Genomic DNA, 25,313 nt, shown 5'->3' on the forward strand with positions numbered 1-25,313 from the left:
GAACAAAACCTTAGACTGCTATAATTTTGTATTGCATTGTTTTAATTGCTTTGGCTGACTTTATCCTTCCTTTATCATGCAAGCCACCGCTACACTATTACGGTCTTGGATTACAGTCATTCCTTTAGGCCGACAGGGAGCGCCCTCCGGCGGTCACGGAGACTACATTTCCCAGCAGGCCGAGGCGCCGAAAAACGTCCCCCTCGAAGTTTGAAGCGGAAGAAACTGAAAGCCGCGCGCGCGAGCGGAGAGCCGTGACGTGCCCGTTGCGTTGCCAATGGATGTTTATAAAGGGCGAGAAGGGAGCTAGCGGAATTAACGACGGTTCGTCGGGCTGGCGGTTGATCTCCCTTTCCCTCTGCCGCCGAGTTGCCAAAGGGTTTGGGCCCGCGATAGGAGGCGGGCGGGGTTCTTGCCTGCAGGCGATACGAAGTATCTCCAACATCACACCGTCGTCTTCACGTGGGTTGATTGTGAGCGTTGTGGGCACCGCCGCCGTTTCTCAATTGTCCTCGTCCCCCCCCCCCCCCGGTTTGGAGTCCGCGTCGTTATTCAGACCCATTTTCGCATCACGCTTTCTCTTTCTGTTGCTCTATTTTTATTTTTTACTTTATCCCTGACAGGTTCTTTCGGTGAAATGAATGGAGGCCTTACATCATAACCGTTCGGAATTTTACTTTTTCCATTAACGTTAGTGCATCCTTATAGGTAAGGAAATGGTGCAGCAACCGCTTCCTTTGCACGCTTCTTGGAACTTTTCATTTCTTTAGCACACTATTTCCTGATTCACTGGCTTGGTTTTGCCCTTCTGGTTACTTTGATGTCCTGCGCTTAAAAGAACATGTATACTTTTATCACTTATGGATCAGGTCAGCTAGTGGAAAGCTTGCCAATTTCAGGTTTATAGAACTTTTCCAATAAATTCCTTGATCTAGTAAAACGATGAATTCTGAAATGGTACAAACCGGTTATGCTATTATTATCAGTAAGTAAAGCAAAAAGGATCTTTGGTATCTTTCCCTTTAGGGTTGGCATTTAGCAGGCTCTCCGATTTCCGTGCTAGATGCCCCAGGTCTTGTATAATGTATTCATTGTAATTGATTAATATTTGCAGTAAGAAAAACAACATGGATTTATTTGTACATTATTACCTTCAGTGATTTTTGTTTCTTTGTTTCAGATACAGTAATGGAGTATCTTATGTCTTCTAAGAAGACTGACAATTCCTCTCAACAGGAAGAAAGTGAAGATGATATTGAATTTGTTAGTGTACGTAGACAATTTGCATGTAAACATAAAAAGTACTGGAGGACCAACTAGACATCAATATGATGCAGCATTTTGCATTTCATAGTGTCAATCCAAATCTATCCTAGAGTTCAAACAGTCTTCTACTATCAGTGCCCTTTAATAGATGCAATCTAGGACGTATTGAATTTGTTTCTGGATTTTATATGTAGCCATCAAAATCAGCTGCCATGAATAGCCATTTCTCTTGTCCCCTTGAATCACCTATCTTGATAGCCATCACTACTACATATGGCAGCAAATTCTTAATATAAAAGTGTTTTATTGAATCTAAATCTCCTTTAGTTTAGTTTTAGTCAAGGATCCTGAACACTGTATTAATACTGTGAAAGAGGAAAAAAAGAATTAACTGCCTGTCTTTCAAAGGAAAAAATAATCAAGCAACGAATTTGCGAACACCTAGAAGCAAACAAAGTAATAGCCAAAAGCCAACATGGATTTGTCAAAAACAGATCATGCCAGACTAATCTTATTGCATTCTTTGATAATGTGACAAAATTAGTGGACCAGAGGAATGCCGTTGATATAGTTTACTTGGACTTCAGTAAGGCTTTTGATAAGGTAGACCATAACCTACTACTAGATAAAGTAGAAGAATGTGGGTTAGACAGCATCACCACCAGATGGATTGGTAACTGGCTGACCAACCGCACTCAACGTGTAGTTCTCAATGGAACTGCATCTACATGGAGGGAAGTATGCAGTGGAGTACCCCAAGGCTCTGTTTTAGGCCCAGTACTCTTCAACATCTTCATCAATGATTTGGATGAGGGAATAAATGGGGAACTCATCAAATTTGCAGATGATACCAAGCTGGCAGGAATAGCCAACACTCCAGAAGATAGGCTTAAGATACAGAAGGATCTTGACAAACTTGAACATTGGGCACTATCTAATAAAATGAAATTCAATGGTGAAAAGAGTAAGGTTCTACATTTAGGCAACAAAAACGGAATGCACAGGTACAGTATAGGTGATACCTTACTCAGTAGTAGTAACTGTGAAAGGGATCTTGGAGTCCTAGTGGACAACCATTTAAATATGAGCCAGCAGTGTGCAGCAGCTGCCAAAAAAGCCAACACAGTTCTAGGCTGCATCAACAGAGGGATAGAATCAAGATCACGTGAAGTGTTAATACCACTTTATAATGCCTTGGTAAGGCCACACTTGGAATACTGCATTCAGTTCTGGTCACCACGATGTAAAAAAGATGTGGAGACTCTAGAAAGAGTGCAGAGAAGAGCAACAAAGATGATTAGGGGACTGGAGACTAAAACATATGAAGAACGGTTGCAGGAACTGGGTATGTTTAGCTTAAGAGAAAGAAGGACTAGGGGAGACATGATAGCATTATTCCAATATCTCAGAGGTTGCCACAAAGAAGAGGGAGTCAAACTATTCTCCAAAGCACCTGAGGGTAGAACAAGAAGCAATGGGTGGAAACTAATCAAGGAGAGAAGCAACTTAGAACTGAGGAGAAATTTCCTGACAGTGAGAACAATTAATCAGTGGAACAGCTTGCCTCCAGAAGTTGTGAATGCCCCAACACTGGAAGTCTTTAAGAAGATGTTGGATAGCTATTTGTCTGAAACGGTATAGGGTTTCCTGCCTAGGCAGGGGGTTGGACTAGAAGACCTCCAAGGTCCCTTCCAACTCTACTATTGTATTGTATTAAAGCTAAAAAGTTTCAAAGTTTTGAATAAGCCAATTCTACTCTCCTGATTCTTTATCTTTCCTCCTTTCCGCTTCTGTTCCAGCTCTATAGTAGAGTATCAGCTTGTAATGCAGTGATAAGAACTGTACACAATTTTCTTAATGTGGTTTGCTATATAAATACAAAAAGGCATTTTAGTGAGTTTTTTTTTCCTAGTATGGAATTCACTTTGCATACTGGATAGGCATTTTAATTAACTATCCTTCCTTTCTTGGAAAGTGTTTGGCAGTTCAGATGTGAACTTTGGTTTTTTTATCCCTTTTTGGTATTGTTTCAATATCCTTTGCTTAAATTAAACACTTTGCAATTTTATATCCTATTTATCCCCTTTGAAGAAATCTTATTTTAGTGGTGCTATTCAGTTTAATTGGCATCATTAAATTTGGTATCATTAAAATGATACCAAATTTTCAGTGCTCATTCATATTTCTAGGTGGCATTTATAGCAAAATCATGGCAACCCTGCTATTTAGGAAGGACATTTATACATTCATTGCATTTAGCACATTACTGCTTGTGTTTTTCAGGGAACAGGTAAGTTTAAAGTTTGCCTGAAGATTTTATTGCTATGTAGAAGCCATTCTTAAATTATTGGGAGCTGGTGCTGTTCAAATATGTTGGAACATAATTAGAATTCCCTACTGGCAGAACTGAAGGGGACACTAGGTTGGGAAAGTCTTCCAAAGAGATAAAAGAGCGGAGAGCATTGTGCTCAAGAAAGCATATCATCTTTTGATAGTAGAGTTGGAAGGGACCTTGGAGGTCTAGGCAGGAAACCCTATACCGTTTCAGACAAATAGCTATCCAACATCTTCTTAAAGACTTCCAGTGTTGGGGCATTCACAACTTCTGGAGGCAAGCTGTTCCACTGATTAATTGTTCTCACTGTCAGGAAATTCCTCCTCAGTTCTAAATTGCTTCTCTCCTTGATTAGTTTCCACCCATTGCTTCTTGTTCTACCCTCAGGTGCTTTGGAGAATAGTTTGACTCCCTCTTCTTTGTGGCAACCTCTGAGATATTGGAATAATGCTATCATGTCTCCCCTAGTCCTTCTTTCTCTTAAGCTAAACATACCCAGTTCCTGCAACCGTTCTTCGTATGTTTTAGTCTCCAGTCCCCTAATCATCTTTGTTGCTCTTCTCTGCACTCTTTCTAGAGTCTCCACATCTTTTTTACATCGTGGCGACCAGAACTGAATGCAGTATTCCAAGTGTGGCCTTACCAAGGCATTATAAAGTGGTATTAACACTTCACGTGATCTTGATTCTATCCCTCTGTTGATGCAGCCTAGAACTGTGTTGGCTTTTTTGGCAGCTGCTGCACACTGCTGGCTCATATTTAAATGGTTGTCCACTAGGACTCCAAGATCCCTTTCACAGTTACTACTACTGAGTATGGTATCACCTATACTGTACCTGTGCATTCCGTTTTTGTTGCCTAAATGTAGAACCTTACTCTTTTCACCATTGAATTTCATTTTATTAGATAGTGCCCAATGTTCAAGTTTGTCAAGATCCTTCTGTATCTTAAGCCTATCTTCTGGAGTGTTGGCTATTCCTGCCAGCTTGGTATCATCTGCAAATTTGATGAGTTCCCCATTTATTCCCTCATCCAAATCATTGATGAAGATGTTGAAGAGTACTGGGCCTAAAACAGAGCCTTGGGGTACTCCACTGCATACTTCCCTCCATGTAGATGCAGTTCCATTGAGAACTACACGTTGAGTGCGGTTGGTCAGCCAGTTACCAATCCATCTGGTGGTGATGCTGTCTAACCCACATTCTTCTACTTTATCTAGTAGTAGGTTATGGTCTACCTTATCAAAAGCCTTACTGAAGTCCAAGTAAACTTGGACCAAGTAAGTCCAAGTAAATCTTGATATATACTGGTCTTTGACTGTAATAAGTATTTTATTTGATACCTTTTTAGTATGATTAATGTCAAAAGAGCCTTTATGACTATAATTGGGTAGAAATGATTGCAGTTAAAAGAAGAACTTTCTTGGGTTATGGAATCTCTGATCATTTGTTTAGAAGGCATTTGACAAAGGCCATTCCACAGTTCTTTATACTGAGTGACACAAAATGGACCCAAATAAAAATTATTTTAATGAACCTGAATAATTTGTTGTACTTTTGCCTCTCATATTTTCATAAGTGAAAAAAACACTGTTAAAAATGTTTGTCTTCCTAGGAAAGTATATCGAGACCTGTCCTAGAATGCATTGATCTTAGTAATGAAGAGGAATTTGATATATCTTCTGAAGTGAGTGTTTCCTCATTGCAATTTTCAGTTTTGCTATAATTTTTAGTTTTATGGAAATATTTTGCAGTATTTTTCTGCAAAGTTCTAACAATACGAGGGACTATGTCTGATACATACGGACAGTAATTCGTGTTTAAATATGTTTTGAAGGAGGAACTTTTAGAGGTACCCGTAGTGTGATATTTTAAAAGCAAATTGCATGTTGTTTCTATTTAGCATGGGATCCTTGACTATTAAATTGCAATGGTAGATTTTGGTAAACTAAAAAGTAAACCCCCATAAGGAGCCATGGGTTATTTTGGTGGTAGTGTTTCTAGGTAACAGTGTTTGAGCCCACTCTGCCTCAGGTCTTCCTTGTGCTTAGTTTCTAGTATCTATTTTGTGGGATTGAATTGTAATCCTTTCAGGTCTACCTTGTGTCTTTTACTGCTATGGATGTCACCTGTGAACCCCACTAGCTAAACTAGATCATGAAATCAATTTCACACAAAAGCTACAACTACTGTTATTGAAATTGGTATAGTAATTATCTTACAAATCTGATTGTGCTGTATCTCCTCCTCTTCCTCCTCCTCTTTGTAATTTAGAGAAGAAGAAAACATGGATAAACATTTATCCATAAATGTTTTCTGTTTTTTCATGCTTAATCCTTGATTTAAATTTCAACTACTTATGTATGTCAGATTTCAAATGGATTCATTGAATGAAAAACTGGGGCTCTTCTGTTTTATGCTTTTATTTTCCTGGAATGTTGAGATAGCAGTTGAATTTTCTGGCAGTTTGTACCAGCTATTTCAAAGAGGTTTCTTCTTCTGTAGAAAAACGTAAGACACAAAGATCGTGTTGATTATCAGAAAGCAAAAGTTGCTTCGACCCTAGATCGCTTGGCACGCCATGTAGAAGTAGAGAAACAGCTGAAGGAAGAGAAAAACAAATCTTTTAAGGTATGGTTCTTCGCCAGGATTAGTTACAGCACAAATATTTGAAGGAGATTTTTGTGTAAGAGAGCACAATTTAATTTAAACATTTCTTTACCTTATTCATTCTTGAATCTGAGCAGCATGGTGGCCTAGAAGTAGAGCTCTTGCCTCACAATCAGGAGGCTGAGAGTTTGATCCTAGATAGTACCAGATATTTCTCTCTCTGGATGCAATGAATAATTCTGTGTTGTGAGTTCCATGTAGGCGTCTGTCCAGTAAATACTCGAGCTCTATTCATTGTACCCTGATGCAAGGGATTATAAGGTCGTTAAAAGAAAAAAAATCATTCTTGAACCCAATTTCATGTGCTGTAAGTATCCAGTGAAAATCTCCCTGATCAGGAATTTTTCAGTATGTTTCTGTGCTTTCCACTAATTTTAGTCTACCAGTTGCCACCTTCTAACTTCTTTATTCTAGAAAAGACTTGTCGGATATGGTAGTCCTATACCTACCACTAATGAAAATAATGTGATGTGCTACGTCTCCGTGTTTCTGCTTTTAATTCATTTACACAATAGTATTCCATATTAATATCTCCTTCCCTTTTGAGTACAGAGAACATAGCAAAATTAAAATGACTGTGTAATATAGGACATTTGAAATGGTCTTAACTAGAAACTTGAAGTTAAGCTTGAACAGTTGCTGGTGGCACTACCCGTCACTAGCAGCAATGTTGAGTATTTTCCTGAAGAATCTTAAGTTTATTTTTCTGACATAGATTTATAATTGTTTTGTATTTCTTTAATTGGTTTTCATTTAACTGCCCAGTTTTCATATTTATTTTTCCAACCACGGGGAATTTTAGGAAAAAATGGATTCACAACATGCTCATGGACTGCAAGAACTGGAATTTATCCGGGGACATAGTGACACAGAAGCAGCAAGGCTGTGTGTGAATCAGTGGCTAAAAATGCCAGGTAATGGACTACTTTGTCATTTGGAGAAAGGCAGAATCCCTCTTCTTCCAAAGAAATAGTTCTCTTTAACCATAAATTCTTTCAAGAGTGTGGAGTGGAAGAAGCAGAACAAAAAACAAGTTTTTATTAGAAAACACAAGTGTTCCAACCTCATTTGCTTCAAGAAAATGCCAGAGTTAAATGGTGTGAATTATTTGCATGTATAGTATTTTGGTGGTATATGGTAAATGCTAAAAACATTTCATGTGAAGAGCTGTACTCAAAATCTATTGTGGTTTCGTAAACCATCACAGCTAGCAAATATAACAAACCATTTAGCAATATAATAATTGCCTTTTACTTTTTTTATGAAGTCATGTTACCCTTTTTACCGTGTTTCCCCGAAAATAAGACAGGGTCTTATTTTCTTTTTACCCACAAAATATGGCCTGGGCCTTATTATGAGGGGAGGGTTTATTGTTTTGGGGTTGCCGGGTGGCTGCTCTCTTGCAAGTGGGCTCCCAAAGAGAGCACAGCGTCATGGGCGAATGGCTGTGTTGCGCTATCGCAGCACGCAACACAGCAGCCATGAAGCGACCATGCTCATGAGCAGCCACCCGGCAAACCCTCTTTCCAGCCGGGCACAGCACCATTCACTGACCTAGGGGTATCGGCAAACCGCATGAGCGCCTGTTCGCTGCCGCCCGGCTCCCACGGCTTGGCACCTTCGAAATGCCAGTGAATGGCGCTCTGCACGGCTGGAAGGGGGATTACACGAGCAGCTGTTCCGCTCTCACTCATGCGCCTCCCAGTGTCACAATGCCCTGGCCCAGCTCTCACCGCAGAGCCAGGGCACCTCTGCTGCTACCGCCGCTGCATGGCTTTTTCTGTGGCTTCCAAACCAAGTCTTCCGGCAGTGGCCACTCTGGGCGTACGCTCTATGGTTGTGGGCCAGCTGCCGGCAGACTCAGTTTGGAAGCTGCAGAAAAAGCCATGCGGCAGCAGCGGAATTGCCCTGTCTCTGGGGAGAGTGAATGGCACTGTGCCCGTCTGGAAAGGGGGTTTGCCGGGTGGCTGCTCGTGAGCGTGTTCGCTTCATGGCTGCTGTGTTGCGCTGCTGCGACAGCGCAACACAGCCATTTGCCCATGAGGCTGTGTCCAGCTCTTTGGGAGCCCACTCGCAAGAGAGCAGCCGCCCGGCAACCCCCTCTTCAGCTGGGCACAGAGCCGCTCACCAACCTAGCGGTATCCCGAAGGCACCAAGCAACGCAATCACCTTTGCCTCCCCCCCGGTTCCCGCGGCTTGGCATCTTCGGGATACCGCTGAGTTGGTGAGCGGTGCTCTGCCTGGCCGGAGGTGGGTTGTCCAGGGGGCTTATTTGCAGGGGAGGGCTTATATTTTGCCCACCAGAAAAATGTGGCATGGCCTTATCATGACATGTAATTTCGGGGAAGCAGGGTAGCTTTAATACAGGTTCAATAAGACTAGACCAGAATCTTTTCTGACGCTAAATATAGGATAGGTTTATTGATACTTTAGTTTTTTACAAGGTTCAGGGACCTATTGATAATAAAATATAGACACCAGTTATCCTCTCTTTCTCTCATATTGCCTTTAGCTGAGTCAATGTTAACATACAGATTAGGTAGAATCTAACCTATATTGGATTCTAATATCATAGCTGCAGTATTAACAGGTTAACCAGCCTAGTTGAGAAACATTTACAAAATGAGCATATAATAATAAGTATGTTGAAAAGAAATAATATTAGACTTCAGTTTCAACCTTTTGCGACAGCTGTAACATAGGCATGAGATAAATTATAACAATGTAATCAAAGTTTCTCCCGTTATCTTGTTCTTATACTGTGCTAGTTTAAAGTATAATTGTGTAACATCTGCATATTTCTGTTTTGTGCTTAGGTCTCAAGCCAGGCACTGTAAACTCAGGAAGAAGAACATTATCTCAAAAATTATATCAGATCCCATCTAACAGCAAATCCATTGTATGTCCCATAATGCACTGTAATAGAAAGTTTGACAATGGACATTTACTGCTAGGTCATCTTAAAAGGTAGTATTTTTTAATCATACAAATAACCCTATAATTAGCTGGGATTAAATATCAAGTTTAGCTTTGCTCAGATTTTTTTTTAATTTTCCTCACTTCTAAGTTTTATATTTTCCAATTTCTACAGTAATTTGCAATGAGAGAAAAGTTGGCATGAATTGTTTTATGCTTTCTTGTATATTTATTCTGGTATAACATTTTGTTCTGGTGAATATTTTTGCCAGCAATTTCCCCTAATAAAATACATTTTAATATTGTGTACATGCATCTTTTTGTATCCTTTACACTTTTTTTTGGATTTCCATACATTTTGGAGGGAGAAAATGTATCATAAATTGTCTGTCTAACCATCTCCTCACATTACGCATATTGATGAAAAACTTTGAATTAAATACCAGTGCTTTAAAAGAAACAATTCTTTTGCATATTGTGATATTTAGGTTGCCTCAACAAACCATTAGGTATAATTTTACAATATTTTTTTCCAGGTGCAATTGATCAGGATGCCAGGATTTTTTTTTACTGTTACAAGTATAGTCTAAAATTAATGTGTGTACTTTATTTAACTGGCTAATATTAAATTAAACTAGAAGGTTGTAATGGTTACTTTTTGTAAAAGAGAAAAGAAAAGAGAAAAGAAAACATTTCTGTCTAATACATTGTATCTAATTGTGTCTTTTTTTTTTTTTTTAGGTTTGATCATTCCCCATGTGATCCCACAGTTACTCTACATGGACCGCCAGCTAATATGTTTGCCTGCATAGTCTGTGGCAAGAGATTTGCAAGTAATCAGCAATATAGTGCACACCTTTTATCGAAGGCAAGAACTTAAGGATATTTTGATAAAAGTAGCAAGTTCTTTTCCCCTTAGATGAATCATTTTAATAAAGCTCTATGGAGTTTCCCTGACCAAAATTTATTTTTATGAAGGGAAATCATGATGGAAATAATCTATGAAACTGCAAAGTTCATTCTTTTGCTATTTAAATTCCCCTGTAGCTGGGAATTAATTTTCTATCTTCATCCAGAAAGCAGGTTTTTCCTATGTTTTAAAGAAGTGCCAGTTTTCGGGGGGGGGGGGGGGAATGTTATCTAGATTTAGGTAGGAAATAAACTTTTCTTGGCTTTTATTCACCATTTTTAACTATTCTTTCAATTAGACTTTATTTTGAATATTATAAATGAAGGGTTTCACTAATTTGGGAGTTTCATTTTTAATTCCTTCTGCCCGTTAGCTTTTAGTGGGGAAACACTGGTCAAGAAAGCTAATTAAGGTTTTATTCTGCAGAGAGAGAGAGAGAGTGGGACTGGGGGCACTTGGTTTCCACTGATAATTGGCTTCTTTGCTCTCCTAAAAAGAAGAAAGATGAAAGAGTAAAAAATGAAGATGGAAAATACTGTAGTTGAAGTCTTAAATTGATGGAGCCTATCCTAAACTCTCTTCCCAGTATTCTTTAGAGTCTTCATAGTAGATCTGAATGAAACATGACATTTAAAAAAAAATATTTTTTTTAATTTTTAATTTTCAAAACAAACAACACATCCTTCTTTACATACTGTAGAAAGTGTATCAGTTGGTTACAAAAAGGCTTATGTGCATCTCTTCCACAGTCAACAAACATAATTCATATTAACGCAAGTATTTTAACTCAGATATTTATACATGTTACCATCATCATACCTCCATTTTCATTTGACTATAATTGTTTAAACGTCCTTTATCATAAAATATACTAAGATTTAATACAGAACCACATACTGGCATTTCATTAAGTATTTCTAAAATCCTCCAATAACACTGAATCCTTATGTCCTATTCTAGCTAAACATTCATAATATTTAATGACAAAGTTTTCTAATCCTTCTTTCCAAATCACTGTTTACAATTTACATCCAATTTCCTTATGCTGTACCCATATCTGTGTATATGTTATCATTATCCCTCCTTTATTTAACTACAGTATATCCTGTATCATAACATTTCCCCCCTAATAATCAAGACTTAACTGTATCTAACTTAGTTCTTTTTTATTAACCTTTATATATAATCCAAAAGGATTTCTAATCTTCCTTTCATGGGTACCATTCAATATTCATATCCAATTATTACTTATCATAACACTACACATTGTATACATTATCATCATTATCAATTATTTATTTAACTATATCTATTGTCACTACATTTCACTAAGTTTAACTAGTCTTAAATTATACTCTTCCATCTATCAACCTGTATCTTTCCAGTAAAAAAACAGTCTCATATCTTATGCATTTGCTGTGTCAGTCCTCTAATCATCTCCTTAATCAACTTTGTATCTCTTTAAATCCATAAATTCTTTTGTTTTCCCTTCTTCTGCATCTTGCCATCTGGGGTAGATTTCCCCTCCTTTTAATTCCTCTTTCAGTATTCCACTCTTTCCATTTTCAGAGACAAACCAATCACCATAAATATCAGCAATTTTAATTTCTTTATATTCATTTTCCTCTTCGATTTTTAGGATTTTAACTGCCACTTTTTCCATTTGATAAACATCTTCAACTTCTTCATCATATTTTGCTGTTAGATGCACTAAGTCTTCCAACTTCTTCTCTATCCTCTCACGTGTGTTTGATAATTTCTGTATTTCTGAGAATATCTTTTGCAGACTTAAAACTTCTTTCTGCTGTTGAAATTGTGCCATTATCTCCAGCTAACAAACACTGCTGCTCTAGCTTAGAAGGTTTTAACAAGATTAAGCATAGATTCACAGTAACATTTCATTTTCACCTTTCTCTGGTTAAAGATATACTTCAAAGGGACATTTGTATGTTTTTCTTCTTATCACTCTCTTTAAACAAACAGTGAGACCTTGAAATGCCAAGCCAGGATAATCAGTGGAAAAAAAATAAAAGTGTTTCGTTTCCAATACACAAGCCTCCAGAGTAGCAGTGTTATTGTTGCAATGTTGCAATTTTCTTTGTTTCTTTTTGTATCTTTTTTGTATTTCAAGTTTTAAAAAAAGTCTGATTCTTGAATGAGTTAGAAAAACACCCACAGTAATGAAAGAGGAGAATTTTAGTCCATAGGTTACAAAAAATAGTAAAAGAAAAAAAATTAGAAGAAAACTTAATCCATTCATTTTAAAAGATTTGCATAAATTCCATCCGTGAAGATAGCATTTAAAAAGTAAGATAACCCACTGTCCAAAACCATTCCAAATTTAATTCCGCCGCTTATTTCTTCTGTTCTCCAATTTAAATTAATTTTTTATAGTTTTTAAAGTTTTTTATAGGCAGTCTCTTTTAAAAGGGTAAAAATTCCTCACCAGCTGGAAACACTTTCTCTTTCCGTATCCTTCCGTTTTGGAGCCGCCCCGACTTCGGGGGAGAGAGGAGCCGATGTCGCAATGAGACGATGTGTAATCTCAATGCTCTGAGATCGCAGTCGATACTTTTGCCGCTGGGTGGTCCAAACACACCTAAACCGTCCCACAGAGATGGTGAACAGGAAGAATATGTCTTGCTGATCTTAGGGACATCGCAAGTCCCTGATTCATCCATGAAACATGACATTTTTATGTGTCCCTTAAGGTTGGCAACCCTTAAAGGAGAATTTCTGATAAAAATAAATATTTTTTATTTGTAAGGCTCAGTTTCAGACTTATCACAACAGACTTTTACATTTTGATACGTTACGTGGAAACAACACAAATATCAAATTAAAATATGATGATCTTTTAAATATAAACCTTGGGCTAATCAATTTCTCTTATTCTAACTCATCTCACAAAGTTGTTGTGTGGAAAATATGTACAAGAAGGTGTATTGGATATGTTTGCGGCCTTGAGTTATTTGTAAAAATAATAAAGGTGGCATACAAATTAATCAGTTTTACTGAAAATATTCTCTCTCTGAAATCTCTTTCTTTTCCAAAACTTTGTCTTACTTGTTTTGTTCTTCCCTCCATTCAGGTTGGTGAAAATGATGGCCATGAGAGAAATTACCCTCCTCAGCTTATTCAGTGCTTTGCGTGTCCTTGCTGTTTCCTCCTCTTTAGCGTAAGAGATGGATGTCTGCAGCATATGTCTGGAAAAAAACATTTTTCTCAGGCTTTTAAATTGAGTGGTATGTTTAATACATATTTTTCTCTTTGATGTAAGTGGGTAATGAATAGATTGTTAGCTTATATTTTAATCTATGGTTACAAAGCTGCAGTATGTTCAAAAATTATTTTCCATGTGTCTTAAGGAAATATTCCAATCTGGAAATGTAAATGAAAGGAGCTCTTTTGGCTGTAATATTCATTTTTTTATTCAAAATGGGCTGAAATTAGTAATTAAAATGCTCCCTGAAAAGAAAGTATTAAATGTTTTAGATAAAGGTGTGAAATAAGATAGAGACAGTCCAGTCAGGTTAAAATTTTCTTGAAGCAGAGAGATATTTGAGACTTAACTATAGCTTTTTTCAGGAAAAAAGACTTTCATTGTCATAGAACTGCAGAGCCTCGCAACTAAGGATGTTTGCATTCTGTAGATACCTTCCAGCAATGAACAGCACCCGGTGGTTGGTAGAGATTTTTTTTAATGTGAATTGTGTTTATGATACAATATTAAGTAGATATTATTTGGTTGTAAAATCTTGTCTACATGCTCTGCATCAGATTGCTGATGATTTAGTGGGTTTCATAGAAAGATAGTGGTAAGGGAAAGGTGGATAAATTCTGTTTTGGGGCAGGAGTGATTGGATTCCTCCTAAGTAACCCTTCCTTCTTGTTGACTCATTGCAGATAAACCAGGGAGCCCACTTCCGTTGCCTTTGCCAGCCTACGCAAAGAATCTCCTAATCTCCTTATGCAAAGAAGTTCCCTTCCAAGTGCAATGCACCACCTGTCATCAGGTTTTGCAGTCCCACATAGAGCTCACAGCACACTTCAGGTTTGTGAAAAACTTCCCATTTATAAAATGCAATCACAGGCCAGTTTTTCTCCCTTCAAATACCTGTTGGATGTCAGACCCAATTATGTTCTGCCTTATGTGTAATTGGCTTACTCCTTGTATTTTAAAAGTGGAGATGGTATTTGTTGAATGATGAAAAGTAGAAAATTCAACAAGTGTAATAAAAAAACTGCATTCTGTCTACACTGCCTTTCCCAGATGCTCTTCCCATCAATGAAGACAGAATGTTTATTTCATGCATGGATTTCCAACATAGGTCTTTTATGTATTCATGGATTCCTACATTTAAAAGGTTAAAAAATTGGATGAAAATTTGGAAATGGGTACAACAAACTACAGAGAAACAAATAGAATACAAATCGGAACTCTTTCTGCTGGGAATAACCAAGGGGAAATATAGAAAGAAAATTAAATACATACTAATACACCTTCTGACTACAGTTAGAATAGCGTTTGTCCAATGCTGGAAACAAAGTAATATTCCCCCAGATGAATTAGTGATTCAGAAAATTTTGGACAAATTAACACTAAATTTAAAGGACAAAGAAAAGTGAATATTATAACATTTGGGATAATTGGTACAAATGGTTGCAAAACAGGAATAAAATGAATTCAGCCGAGAAACAATAGAGAAATGGATAGAACTGTAGATAAATGTAGATAAATCTAGAAGCGAATTAATATTGATATGTATATGTATGATGACAACAATGTTGATGTAATGATTGTAAAATGTTATGGAAGGAAAAAAACAATAAAAAATCTCAAAAATAAATAAATAAAAGATTAAAAAATACAAAGGGTGATGTTTATTAGTGCTCGCGACAATCACTTCTAATGATTTATTTGCTAAGGTGCCTTTGCTCAACAAATGGCATGTATTTGAATATTTTGAAATGTTGAGAATATGGGATTTTTTAGATAATCTTGGATGGCTGTAAATATGTTTCTGTATCTTTCTGTTTTAGAATCCATTGTCGTAATGCTGGCCCCGTGGCTGTATCGAAGAAGTGCATCTCTGAAATTGCAGAGATACTGAAAGCCAAAGGTTTCTGTCAAGGTTGTGACACGTTGTTTGTCACTGATGACCAAATTATTCACCATAGTTGCAAGAATCTTGCCAAGATTAAACATATCACCACAATGGAAGAATCCATATTATTATTTTGTCACACCAATGAACAGAATAAAAGTGGCCCTCACCTGCAAAATAATGCAAGCCTTTTGAAATCTTCTCTGAAGAGACACTTGGAATTGAATGGCAATAAGAATGAAACAATTTCAAAATGGAGAAAGGATTTGCGAGACTGTAGCGAAGCCATTCACAGAGCTCCTACTGTCAAAAGCTGGGTATGCCAATGTGATCTGGCATTTCTTTCTGAAGAGTTGGCAGAAAAACACATTTTTTCTGAAAACAGAATCTGCTACAAATGTAGCGTATGTGGGAAACTTGCAGAAAATTCGAGCATTATCCGCTTGCACATGAGCCGTTTCCACGGAGGAGCACATTTGACTAACTTCATCTTCTCATGCCAGATTTGCAAAGTAGCTCTTCAGAAAGAAGAAGATGTCCTTATCCATGTAACAGGACTTCATGATGGACATAACTTCTATTTTGAGAAGGTCACTGCTGAAGATGAGCTAACAATGCCTTCTGATTCACAGTACGACACTTGTATTAAACAAGAAGGCCAAACTTCAAGCCTTATTGAACTTTCTCCAGACCAGACTCAGATGGAGGTTGATGAGAGTCCTTCCCAATGGCAATGTAAGATATGTGAGGAAATATTTAACTCCGAGGACAGCGTGAAACAACATTGCAAATCACTAGAGAGTCATCATTATCACAGGTACAGTTGTGGCTTGTGCAAAATGACTTTTCGGAAAATGGAAACACTACAGCGACACTGCCAGGGAAAACATAACAATGTTGTACAGATTAAATACTTCTGTGGATTTTGTGGTGACCTCTTCTTTGATGTTGAGGAAGAATTTTTACTTCACTTCAAATGCATACATAGCATGGATTACGTGTGTGTGTCTGAGACAGCAGAAACCTCAATCAAAAACGATGAAATCGTAGAAGAAGGTAGCCTTCTAAATTGTGGCTGTCGTGAGAAATATGTTTGCAAAAAAAACAGGAAAGTCGATCACAAGAAATGTCAAGAAGCCATGTTGGAAAAAGGAAACATGTGGTTTCGTTGCACTTCATGCTCTTCTACAACGCAAACCTATTCTGAAATGATGGCTCATATCACAAGCCACCCAAGCAAACAAACTGCTCAAGATTTCTATGTAGTCAGATGTGGTTCATGTAACAAACATTTTAATAGTATTGCTATTGCACATCAGCACTTCCACGATAAACACTGTTTTTTACAAAAGCCTCAAATATCTTTTGAGCCACAAGCAGAAAATAATGTCTTCCATTTCTCTGCTGTGAGGTCCTGTTCAGAGGAAGATGGAGCTTCACGTTCTTCAGATGTAAAAAGGTTGAAGCTGGAAGATGAAAAGAAAGAACAAGCTAGGAAGCATTCTGAATTGATTGGACAAGGTAGGGGGAATTCAAATTATGCACCGCTAATGAGACTGATGAAGAGGCAGTGCAAAGCATTTGATAAAATTTGATAAGCCAAATTATTAAATAATGCAAATTTTATTTATGTAGTAATCAATTGACAGAAACTTTATTTCGGTTATTGACTCACTAATAAAATTTAATCTTTGGCAAGTGCCAGTAATAATATATTTAAATCTTTTGCCTTTACTAGAAAATAGAAATTAAGAGATGCTAGGGCTTGGCACTGGAAGTGTGGATTATTTTGAGGAAGGAAATAAACATCAATAAGACAGCAGACTCTGTATCTGAGAACTGACAGTCGCACCAGCTGTAGTGGTATAGTGATCTCTTCTAAACAAGCATTTTTACCTTGGTTCAGAATATTGTGGAGCCTCATAGTGAGGATATTTTTGTGCTTAGCTAATACCTGTTACAGAGCTTAGCTAATATTTATGAGGAGAATAGGAGAAAACTTTTGTTGTTTTTCCTTAGGCTCATATTGTCTACGCATAAGATAGGCAACATTATCTTCTTAGCAGACAATGGCCAACATAATCAAATTAACCCTTTAAATTCTGAGAAGTGTCCTTGCAAATCCTTCTGGTGTTATTCCCAGTTGGGCATGATTGTGTAAATCAGAACCAATTCAACACCTTACAAAGATTTGGCTTATCTACATTTTCTGATTTTGAAAGTAATCATTTAAAGTCAGAAGGACATCATTTGATAATGTGGAGTGTATTGTGTATTAAAGGAGTATTTTTCTACAAAAATATAGTGTGTTTTTATGGCTTAAATTTATATTGAGTTCTTGAGAACAATTACATTTTAAAAGCTGTATGAAACATATACCAGTATATCTGCAATTGAAGAAATGCATAAACATTTTGGCTATTCTTTTCTCCCTCTTTCTTACATATAGATGAAGGCAATCTTCCTGACCTTGATTATTTATGCACCATGACTCATATTGTAATGATGGATTTAGATAACTGGGGAAGCTTTTTTGATCAACTGCCTGCAACCCTCAATCAAGGAACTTTTGTTTGGGGCTTTCAGGGTAAGGAAAGGGGTTAACAGTTCATGCACAACAGTAAAAGTTTCACAATATAAACAGGCAGCTTGGTAAGAATCACCTACCAAGTGGGCAATTGGCAAGTCATTGTTGGCTCCCAACACCTGGACAAGTCCCTGCAGTTTTCTTGGTAAGATTTTGAAAGTGAGTTGCATTGGCCTCCTTCACTGGGCTGAGAGTGAGTGACTGGCCCACGGTCACTCAAAGGCAGAACTAGAACTCACTGTCATCCAATTTCTAGTTTCAATAAAGGAGAATATTTGTAGCTCAGGGTTGAAATGAGTGGTCCTTGGTGCACACTTGAGCTTGGTTATTTTCTTGCAGACGTTTCATTACCTAGACTAGGTATCATTATCAGTGTTAGTCTAGCTCTGATGATGTTACTTAGTTTGGGCAATTAAATGTCTGCAAGAGAACAACCAAGCTCAGAGAGCATGAGAACCCTTTATTTCTAGTCTGGATCCTTAACCACTAGGCCAAACTGACTCTATATCAATCTGGTTTTATTACAAAATTTGTGCCTCCATTAACTAACCGGCCACTAGCTGATTGTGGTCAAGAATGATACAATCTGTATATAATCCTCCAGTAAGACTGTTAGCATTGGGAATATATAATCCAGTGCATACCAAATGTATGCGGCATAGATTAACAATTATTGGTTACAGTTTTTTAGTAATGTCAACTCTGAAACCTTTTAAAAATTTCTTTTACCTGGCATTCTAGATAGTGTCTAATGATTACTCCATTCCTCTTTCATTGCTTAGGTGGACATAGCCATTGGAAACCCCCTGTGAACTGCAAGGTCTTTAATTATCTTAACAAGATTGGGTGTTTCTTTCTTCATCCACGCTGTGGTAGAAGGAAAGAGGCTGCTGATTTTGCAATCTGTGTACATGTAAGTTTTCAGATTTTGTACTGATCAAATAACTAAGGCTCTGTAATGAGGCTGTAGAACAACAAATGACCATAAGGAGAAGAATTAGAATTTTCTGTATGTCTTATTTTCCTGCATTTATCCATGTAGTTACTAAGAGTTGAAAGCAACTTGATGGCACATAATATATCAAAAATACTTTTCCCCTCTAGTGGTCATTGGTATTCTTGCAAGGCAGTTAAGGAAACCCTAATTTAAGGCTAGTTAATTTAATTTTAACATATTGTTATGGTGAAAAGCACTTCATTTTTTTCTTACCCAGTATACTTCACATCAGTCAGTGATTGGAGTACTTATAACTGAAGTCAGTCATGGCTTAATTTTTGATAATTTCTCTTCAGTGTTATTTTAAATTATTATACCCAAATAAGGTGGATAAAACTTCTAAAATAATATATGATAAGTGTTTCAGACCACTATATGTATAATAAGCATAATCATTCCATCCTTTTAGTTCCTTTTTTGCAATTATGAAAGTGCTTATTATTTCTACTATCCTTTAGTATTAAATCATTAATATTAGAATTAATTAATTCAAATTACTTTCTAACTTTCTTTTTATAACATAAAAGTAACTGCTTTTACTTTACATGTGGATACTTATAGAAATATTGCTTTAAAATTATATTGACATAGAAGTGTCACCTTAATATTGGCTGATATCAAATAAATACCTTTAAAAATCTTAAAATTCAGTAATTCAGCATACTAGGAATTACATTTCAGAGCATGAATATGTATTTCAAGCTAGTTGATTAACTATTCTTTTTTGTAATATATAATGATCCATAAAGTTTTGGCTTTCATTTTAAGCAGAATTGATTTCTTTCTCTCATGAACTGACTAATACTGTGTAGAGAACCATAACTTAAGGCAAGAGAGATTGCAAGGAAAGAATTATGGACACAACAATTCCTGGGGGAGGAGTTTCCTTTTAGGGATATATTAGCTGGGACATGGCTTAGTCTATTCCTCTCTGTAGATCCATAGAGTTGTCATCTGTCAATAATTAAAGATTGAGAATCATTTAGTTATTGCTTGGAAGTCACTTTGTAATTACAGTGTAAAATATATCTTGCTAAGAGATCTTAAGCAGTTTATGCTTCTAGTTTTACATGATAATATTTTTTCACAGGTGGGCCGCCTAGATGAATATCTGCCAAAACATATTCCTTTCACCATTCTTTCTGGAGACAAAAGCTTTCTAGAATTGGAAGATCAACTTAAGATGACTCAGCGGATAACGCGCATTCTAGATCCACATAAGATTGATGGTGACATGATGTGTATTATATTAAACAGCATTTCAGATACAGTCAAAGGTTTGTTTTCACTCAGTGCATTGTCTATTAATAGAAACAAATGGAACAAAATAACACTGATTGAGCCATTTTACAGTCTTCCTATTGAAGGGTAGCATGGTCATTCCTGATAGAGTTTCATTAACTTATTGTGCTTCCCTTACTGTGAGGCAAGATTAAAGCCAAGGCAGGAAGAAAGAGGGATTCCTTGAGGCCAGAAGGAGATTATTTGCTATTAGTTGTCACTGGACTAGGCTGATTATTCCTTACTACTATTTTTTCTTGGGCCTTGACCAAAGGCACTGATTTCTCCTTCCCAGTCCCCAGGTAGTTTGCTTGCTTGCTTCTTTTTTTATTAGATTTTTATCCCTCCTTTATTATTTTAACAAATAATTCCAGGCGGTGACGATACATAATACTCCCTCCTCCTCCTCCCCCCGTTCTCCCCAATAACTCAAGTCCCAAAGATGCTTTTTCCATCTTTGGTTTTTTCTTTGAAAATGTTTCACTTCTCATCCAAGAAGTTTCTTTGGTTCTTGGATGAGAAGTGGAACTTTCCTCCCCCTTTCTCCACAAACCCCACCTCACCAGAAAGTCTGGTTGCCTTTTGAAAAAAGCAGCTTTGGGACAACCAGGACCTGGATGATTGAGAATCTCCATAAACATAAACCCCGTGAGGTGGGTTGGGCTTAGAAAGAGTGACTGTTGTTAGGAATTCTGTAAGAGAAGGGCAGATAACTCCCTATAGCTATTCCTTTTCTGATGTGCTGTGCTGTGTCTTGATGGTGGAAAGCAAGGAGTGGGGTCTAGGAATTGATGTCCAATGCCTCTGGAGGACACCATTTTAGGAAAAGCTGCCTAAATCACTAGGGCACTAAAAGATAAATTAGAGATGCTCAGCTTCTATCTTGAAGGTCTCATCATGGAACTTCAAGGGCCCTGTAGGTGAAATGGGAATTTCAGGAGTTTTAGGGAGTGAAGTTGGTGCCTTACGCATTTTATGTTGGATGACTGCAAAGACAACAAAAGGGGTATCAGTGGGCTGTAAGGCTCCTGGGTCAGGTCATCTGTGCCTTGCATGCTTAGAATAGACAAAGGTTTTAAATTAGACTCAGAAAACAACGGTTGACAAGTACAGTTTACAGTATTGGAAAAGTAAGAGTACAGGACAAAAGGAAAACATGAAGTGGTTTATACATATGATATAATGAAATATGACTGCAAATATGAAAAGATACACAGGTAGAGTAGTAGGTGTTATGTACACTAAATATAGTTATATTTCCTTCTCTTTTTTCTTGCATTTTGCTTTTAATTTTGTTTACTTACTCTACTTTTTATGTATGTATGTATGTATGTATGTATGTATGTATGTATGTATGTATGCATGCATGCATGCATGTATGTATATGATATACATATCATGCTACTTAGATTGCTTTTAGAACACATTGTGGTGTTCCAAATGCAATATAATCAAAATATGATTTATTGTTGTCATGATGGACAGTCTTAAGAAGCACAGATGTTACACTGAATGTATTAGATAAAATTGCTCCTTTCACTGCCATCACAGGGAAGTTCTAGTATTTAATAATTGTAAACTTGCTCTTTGAGAAAGACCACACAACCTGTCTGCAAAAAGATTGAATTAGTTTCCATGTGTGTTTTTCTATTGCAAAAAATAAAGCCAGACAATTCTTGCCAATTAATAGAAATCTGGCAAAAATTAGAATGATTAGAATTGAAATGTATTATTAGAACTGAAATGTAGCAGGATTAAAATATTTGTGTCTAATTACAGAAAATGAAGAGATTGATATTCAAATGGCAACGGAACAGATTTTGCAAGAAACGAATGGCCAAAATGGTATGTTTTACTTTGCACAGTACATCAGATGTTATTAAGGACAAAAATCTCGATGGTGAGACAGACAACTTATATATTTAATCAACAAATAAATAGAAAATAAAAATAAATAGTATGTTGGAATATAGGAAAATATGTTGGAATATAGCATTAGATTGTTTTTTTTTCTTTAAAAGTACATTCTGGCAAAAAGAGTATTATTGTCTTCTATTTTTGAGACCTTGGAGGGCGAATTAATAATGCTGGAGATATCTGCATATCAATATGAACTCTTCTGATGGTAGAATTGTAATCAATTGCATGCCAATAAGGATAGTTACTGTACATCTGGTGTGTGACCTCAGTTTGCTTTGTTGTAGCAGTTCTATTTTAAAGCTGCAAATATCATCAATTGGATATGTACTTTCTGCAAGGAGGATTTATATTTGATATATTATTTAGAAGCCTCAGTAACTTATATAGAAATTATACATGTAGTTCTTGACTTACAACAGTGCATTTAGTGACCATTCGAAGTTACTACATCACTGAAAAAAGTGACTTATGACCATCTTTCACACTTAGATCCATTGCGGCATCTTCCTGGTCATATGACCAAGATTTGGATGCTTGGCAACTGGTTCATATTTATGATGATTGCAGTTTCCCTGGATCATGTGAACACCTTTTACGACCTTCCAACAAGCAAAGTCAATGGGGAAGCCAGATTAACTTAACAACTGGGTTATTTACTTTAGAATGATTTACTTTAAAACTGTGGCAAGGAAAGTCATAAAATGGGGCAAAACTCACTTACCAAATATCGCATTTAGCAACATAAATTTTAGGCTCAATTATAGTCGTAGGTCAAGGATTATTTGTATACGTGAACCAGCATGAATATACCTTAGTTCACAGCATGAACTAAAATGTGGCGTGTCCTAAGTTTACTTTAGTTTGTTCCTGAGAAGCTGAGGATGTTTTGAGCATCCCAAGACAAAATGCAGGGGACTTTTGAAGCAAGCAGAATAAGGCTAGTACCTTGCCCTTATCTCCAATTTTTTCTGCTAGATGTTCCTTAACCCAAGAATTTCAGTGGGTTCCTTTCCCAGTCTGTTCTTAGGCTGCACTAGACATCAAGGACATTATGGGTAAAAGCAAAAATAGAAGTCCCTGGGAAGATTGGAGCCATGAATGGTGGCATAGGGTGGCCTGTCCTGGAAGCAAGAACACTAGTGGCAGTAGCAATGGTTATCCAAGTAGACTGCTTCTTCTTTTCTTCTGCTATGTATTTTCCCTTAGATTCACTACCTACTGCTGCTATCCTTGGTCTTTTCCTACTCCCCAGTATGTCTGTCCAGATGATGTTTGTTCCAGACTCACGTGAATGTGTGTTTATCTAGACATGGACCACAGAAATTACCTGTTTTGTGCACGGAAAACCTTGCACATCTTTTTTTTAAGGGGGGAAAGGAATATGAAACCTCCAAAAAGTAAATTGCTTCTTTCTCTAGCCTTAGAAAGCTCCAGCTCCCCCCTCCTGCCCTGAATTGCTGCTTTGGGGACAGATTTTAAGGTGGGATTTTTTTTGGGAGGGGGGGCATAACAAATTTGCCTTTCCAGAAATTCCCACTTCTATTTCCCCTTGAAATCCGGGAAGTGGGGGGGAGAACCCAACTAGCGGAATAAGCAGGAGTTTGGGATTATTTGGTGGGGAGCTTGAAGGTGGAAATGAACAGCTTACCTTTCTACCACATACAGCTTTGAGCCAGTTTAAAGTCTCTAGGAGTGAGGTCCCTTTGAGATGAGAGGTGCCCTTTCTCTTGAGACATCCTCTGGTCTGTGAGGATCCATCCTTTTGCTGGATTTTGTGCTGTTATATAAAATCAGGGATGCTGAGTTGGGAGATCATTCTGGATTTAGATAATAAGGTGATGGCTTGATTAACTCTGCCGGCATGTATACTCAAGATCTCTTCCTATTATGGCTAACAAGAGTAATGTTCACCTGAAATGTATGTTTTTTTAGTTGTGTGGAATAGAGCACTGATTAGGTACACTTTATTGATTTTTTCAAATTACCATCCAAATTGTGCTATGGTTACTTAAGGACAGTTTCACATTCTGATATTTTTATGCAGATACATATGACGACGTTGAATTTCAAGAGGCAATTAGGCGAAGTCTTGAAGAAAAGTGAAGATGTCCAAAGATGGATGTACCAAAACATCTACCTGACTTCAAAGAAATTGAAATTTCTTCATCATTTTATAAAAACATTAAAAAATGTACTGGTTATTATTTCAGTGTTTCAATGACACTATAAAATACTGAGCTCTATCAGGTACTAGTAGAGTTGAGAACCTGTTGTGAAATGTAACTAATGGGATTTCAGTCATCCCTTCTCATGGCTTAAACAGTAAACAGTTTTAAAATGTGATATGGCCGCGCTTACTTTAAAAATACAAGAACATGGCAATTCTGCTGAGTCGCAAGATCCATTAGCTATTTTTTTTCTACTGTCTGACCCTAAAACTCAACATTATGATTTATGTTGCTTGTTTTTTTAAACTGTTCTTTTCTGGACTTTAATGTTTTACTTCTACTGTTCTGTTGACTTTATTTTGTAGTGCAAGAATTGCATAGATATAGGTATTAATCCAGAATTTCTGAGGTGAAGTTTAGATACTATCCTGAAGATTACAGTGCATAAGCAAACTTGCAAGGGATCTGTTGAAATTCACTTAAATTTGAGGTCCAAGAACTAGTTACTGTTATCTGTCTCTTCATTCTTATGTATATGTTTAATGTGAATGAATACAATGCCAAATCGACTTTGAGTATTTGTATATTTTGTTTCCTGTTGTTAATCCTGTATCAAAGTATTTTCCTGTTTATTTTTTACAACATTTAAATGTAACTTCAGGAAGCTGAAGCCTTTCTTTGATTTTGTTTTTAACTTATTTGCATTTCTCAGAGCATATATACTTCAGCATAATTAAAATATCAGCTATTGTTCTGTTGCTTCTCATATCAGTCAAGTACTATTTGAAAGCTTTCATTTTCATTTTTTATAGGTTCATAAATTCCATTTGGTTTAGTTTGTCTAAATAAAAAGTGTTTACAGAAAAGTAGAATGCAGAAAGATTGTGCTAATGTGATTGTACAGCAGGCTTATTGAAAAAATGTTTTGGAATGAAACAATTGGACTTACTTTGTGTGACAGCAAAATAACCTTTCTATACTTGTCATAACACTGCAAGTATATGAACTACATTAATATATTAAGACTTGATGGCTTGGAGGACAGGTTGTAATGGTTTGCTCTAATAAGAATATTATGTACATGCTGTTCTCCTAACCCTTCTATGTCCTTGGTTGAAACCCTGTTCTACTAAGATTCTAGTCAGAAATCATTTAA

General features: G+C 36.8%; 1 protein-coding gene across 1 annotated transcript; it reads left to right on the forward strand.

Annotated features, from left to right (window-relative positions):
* Positions 1–230: 230 nt before the first annotated feature.
* On the forward strand, positions 231–24,923 carry ZNF451 (zinc finger protein 451). Its single transcript, XM_081942583.1, has 16 exons — positions 231–462; positions 624–708; positions 1,181–1,269; positions 5,216–5,287; positions 6,106–6,231; positions 7,073–7,184; positions 9,087–9,237; positions 9,928–10,054; positions 13,188–13,341; positions 14,003–14,150; positions 15,140–16,725; positions 17,654–17,791; positions 18,574–18,704; positions 19,879–20,065; positions 21,849–21,914; positions 24,034–24,923. Exons 3-16 carry the CDS (start codon positions 1,189–1,191, stop codon positions 24,090–24,092), a joined length of 3,138 nt encoding a protein of 1,045 aa, XP_081798709.1. The 5' UTR covers positions 231–462; positions 624–708; positions 1,181–1,188; the 3' UTR covers positions 24,093–24,923.
* The last annotated feature ends 390 nt before the right edge of the window (positions 24,924–25,313 follow it).

This window comes from Natrix helvetica (assembly GCF_964273705.1).
Source record: "Natrix helvetica genome assembly, chromosome: 2".
NCBI lineage: Eukaryota > Metazoa > Chordata > Lepidosauria > Squamata > Natricidae > Natrix > Natrix helvetica.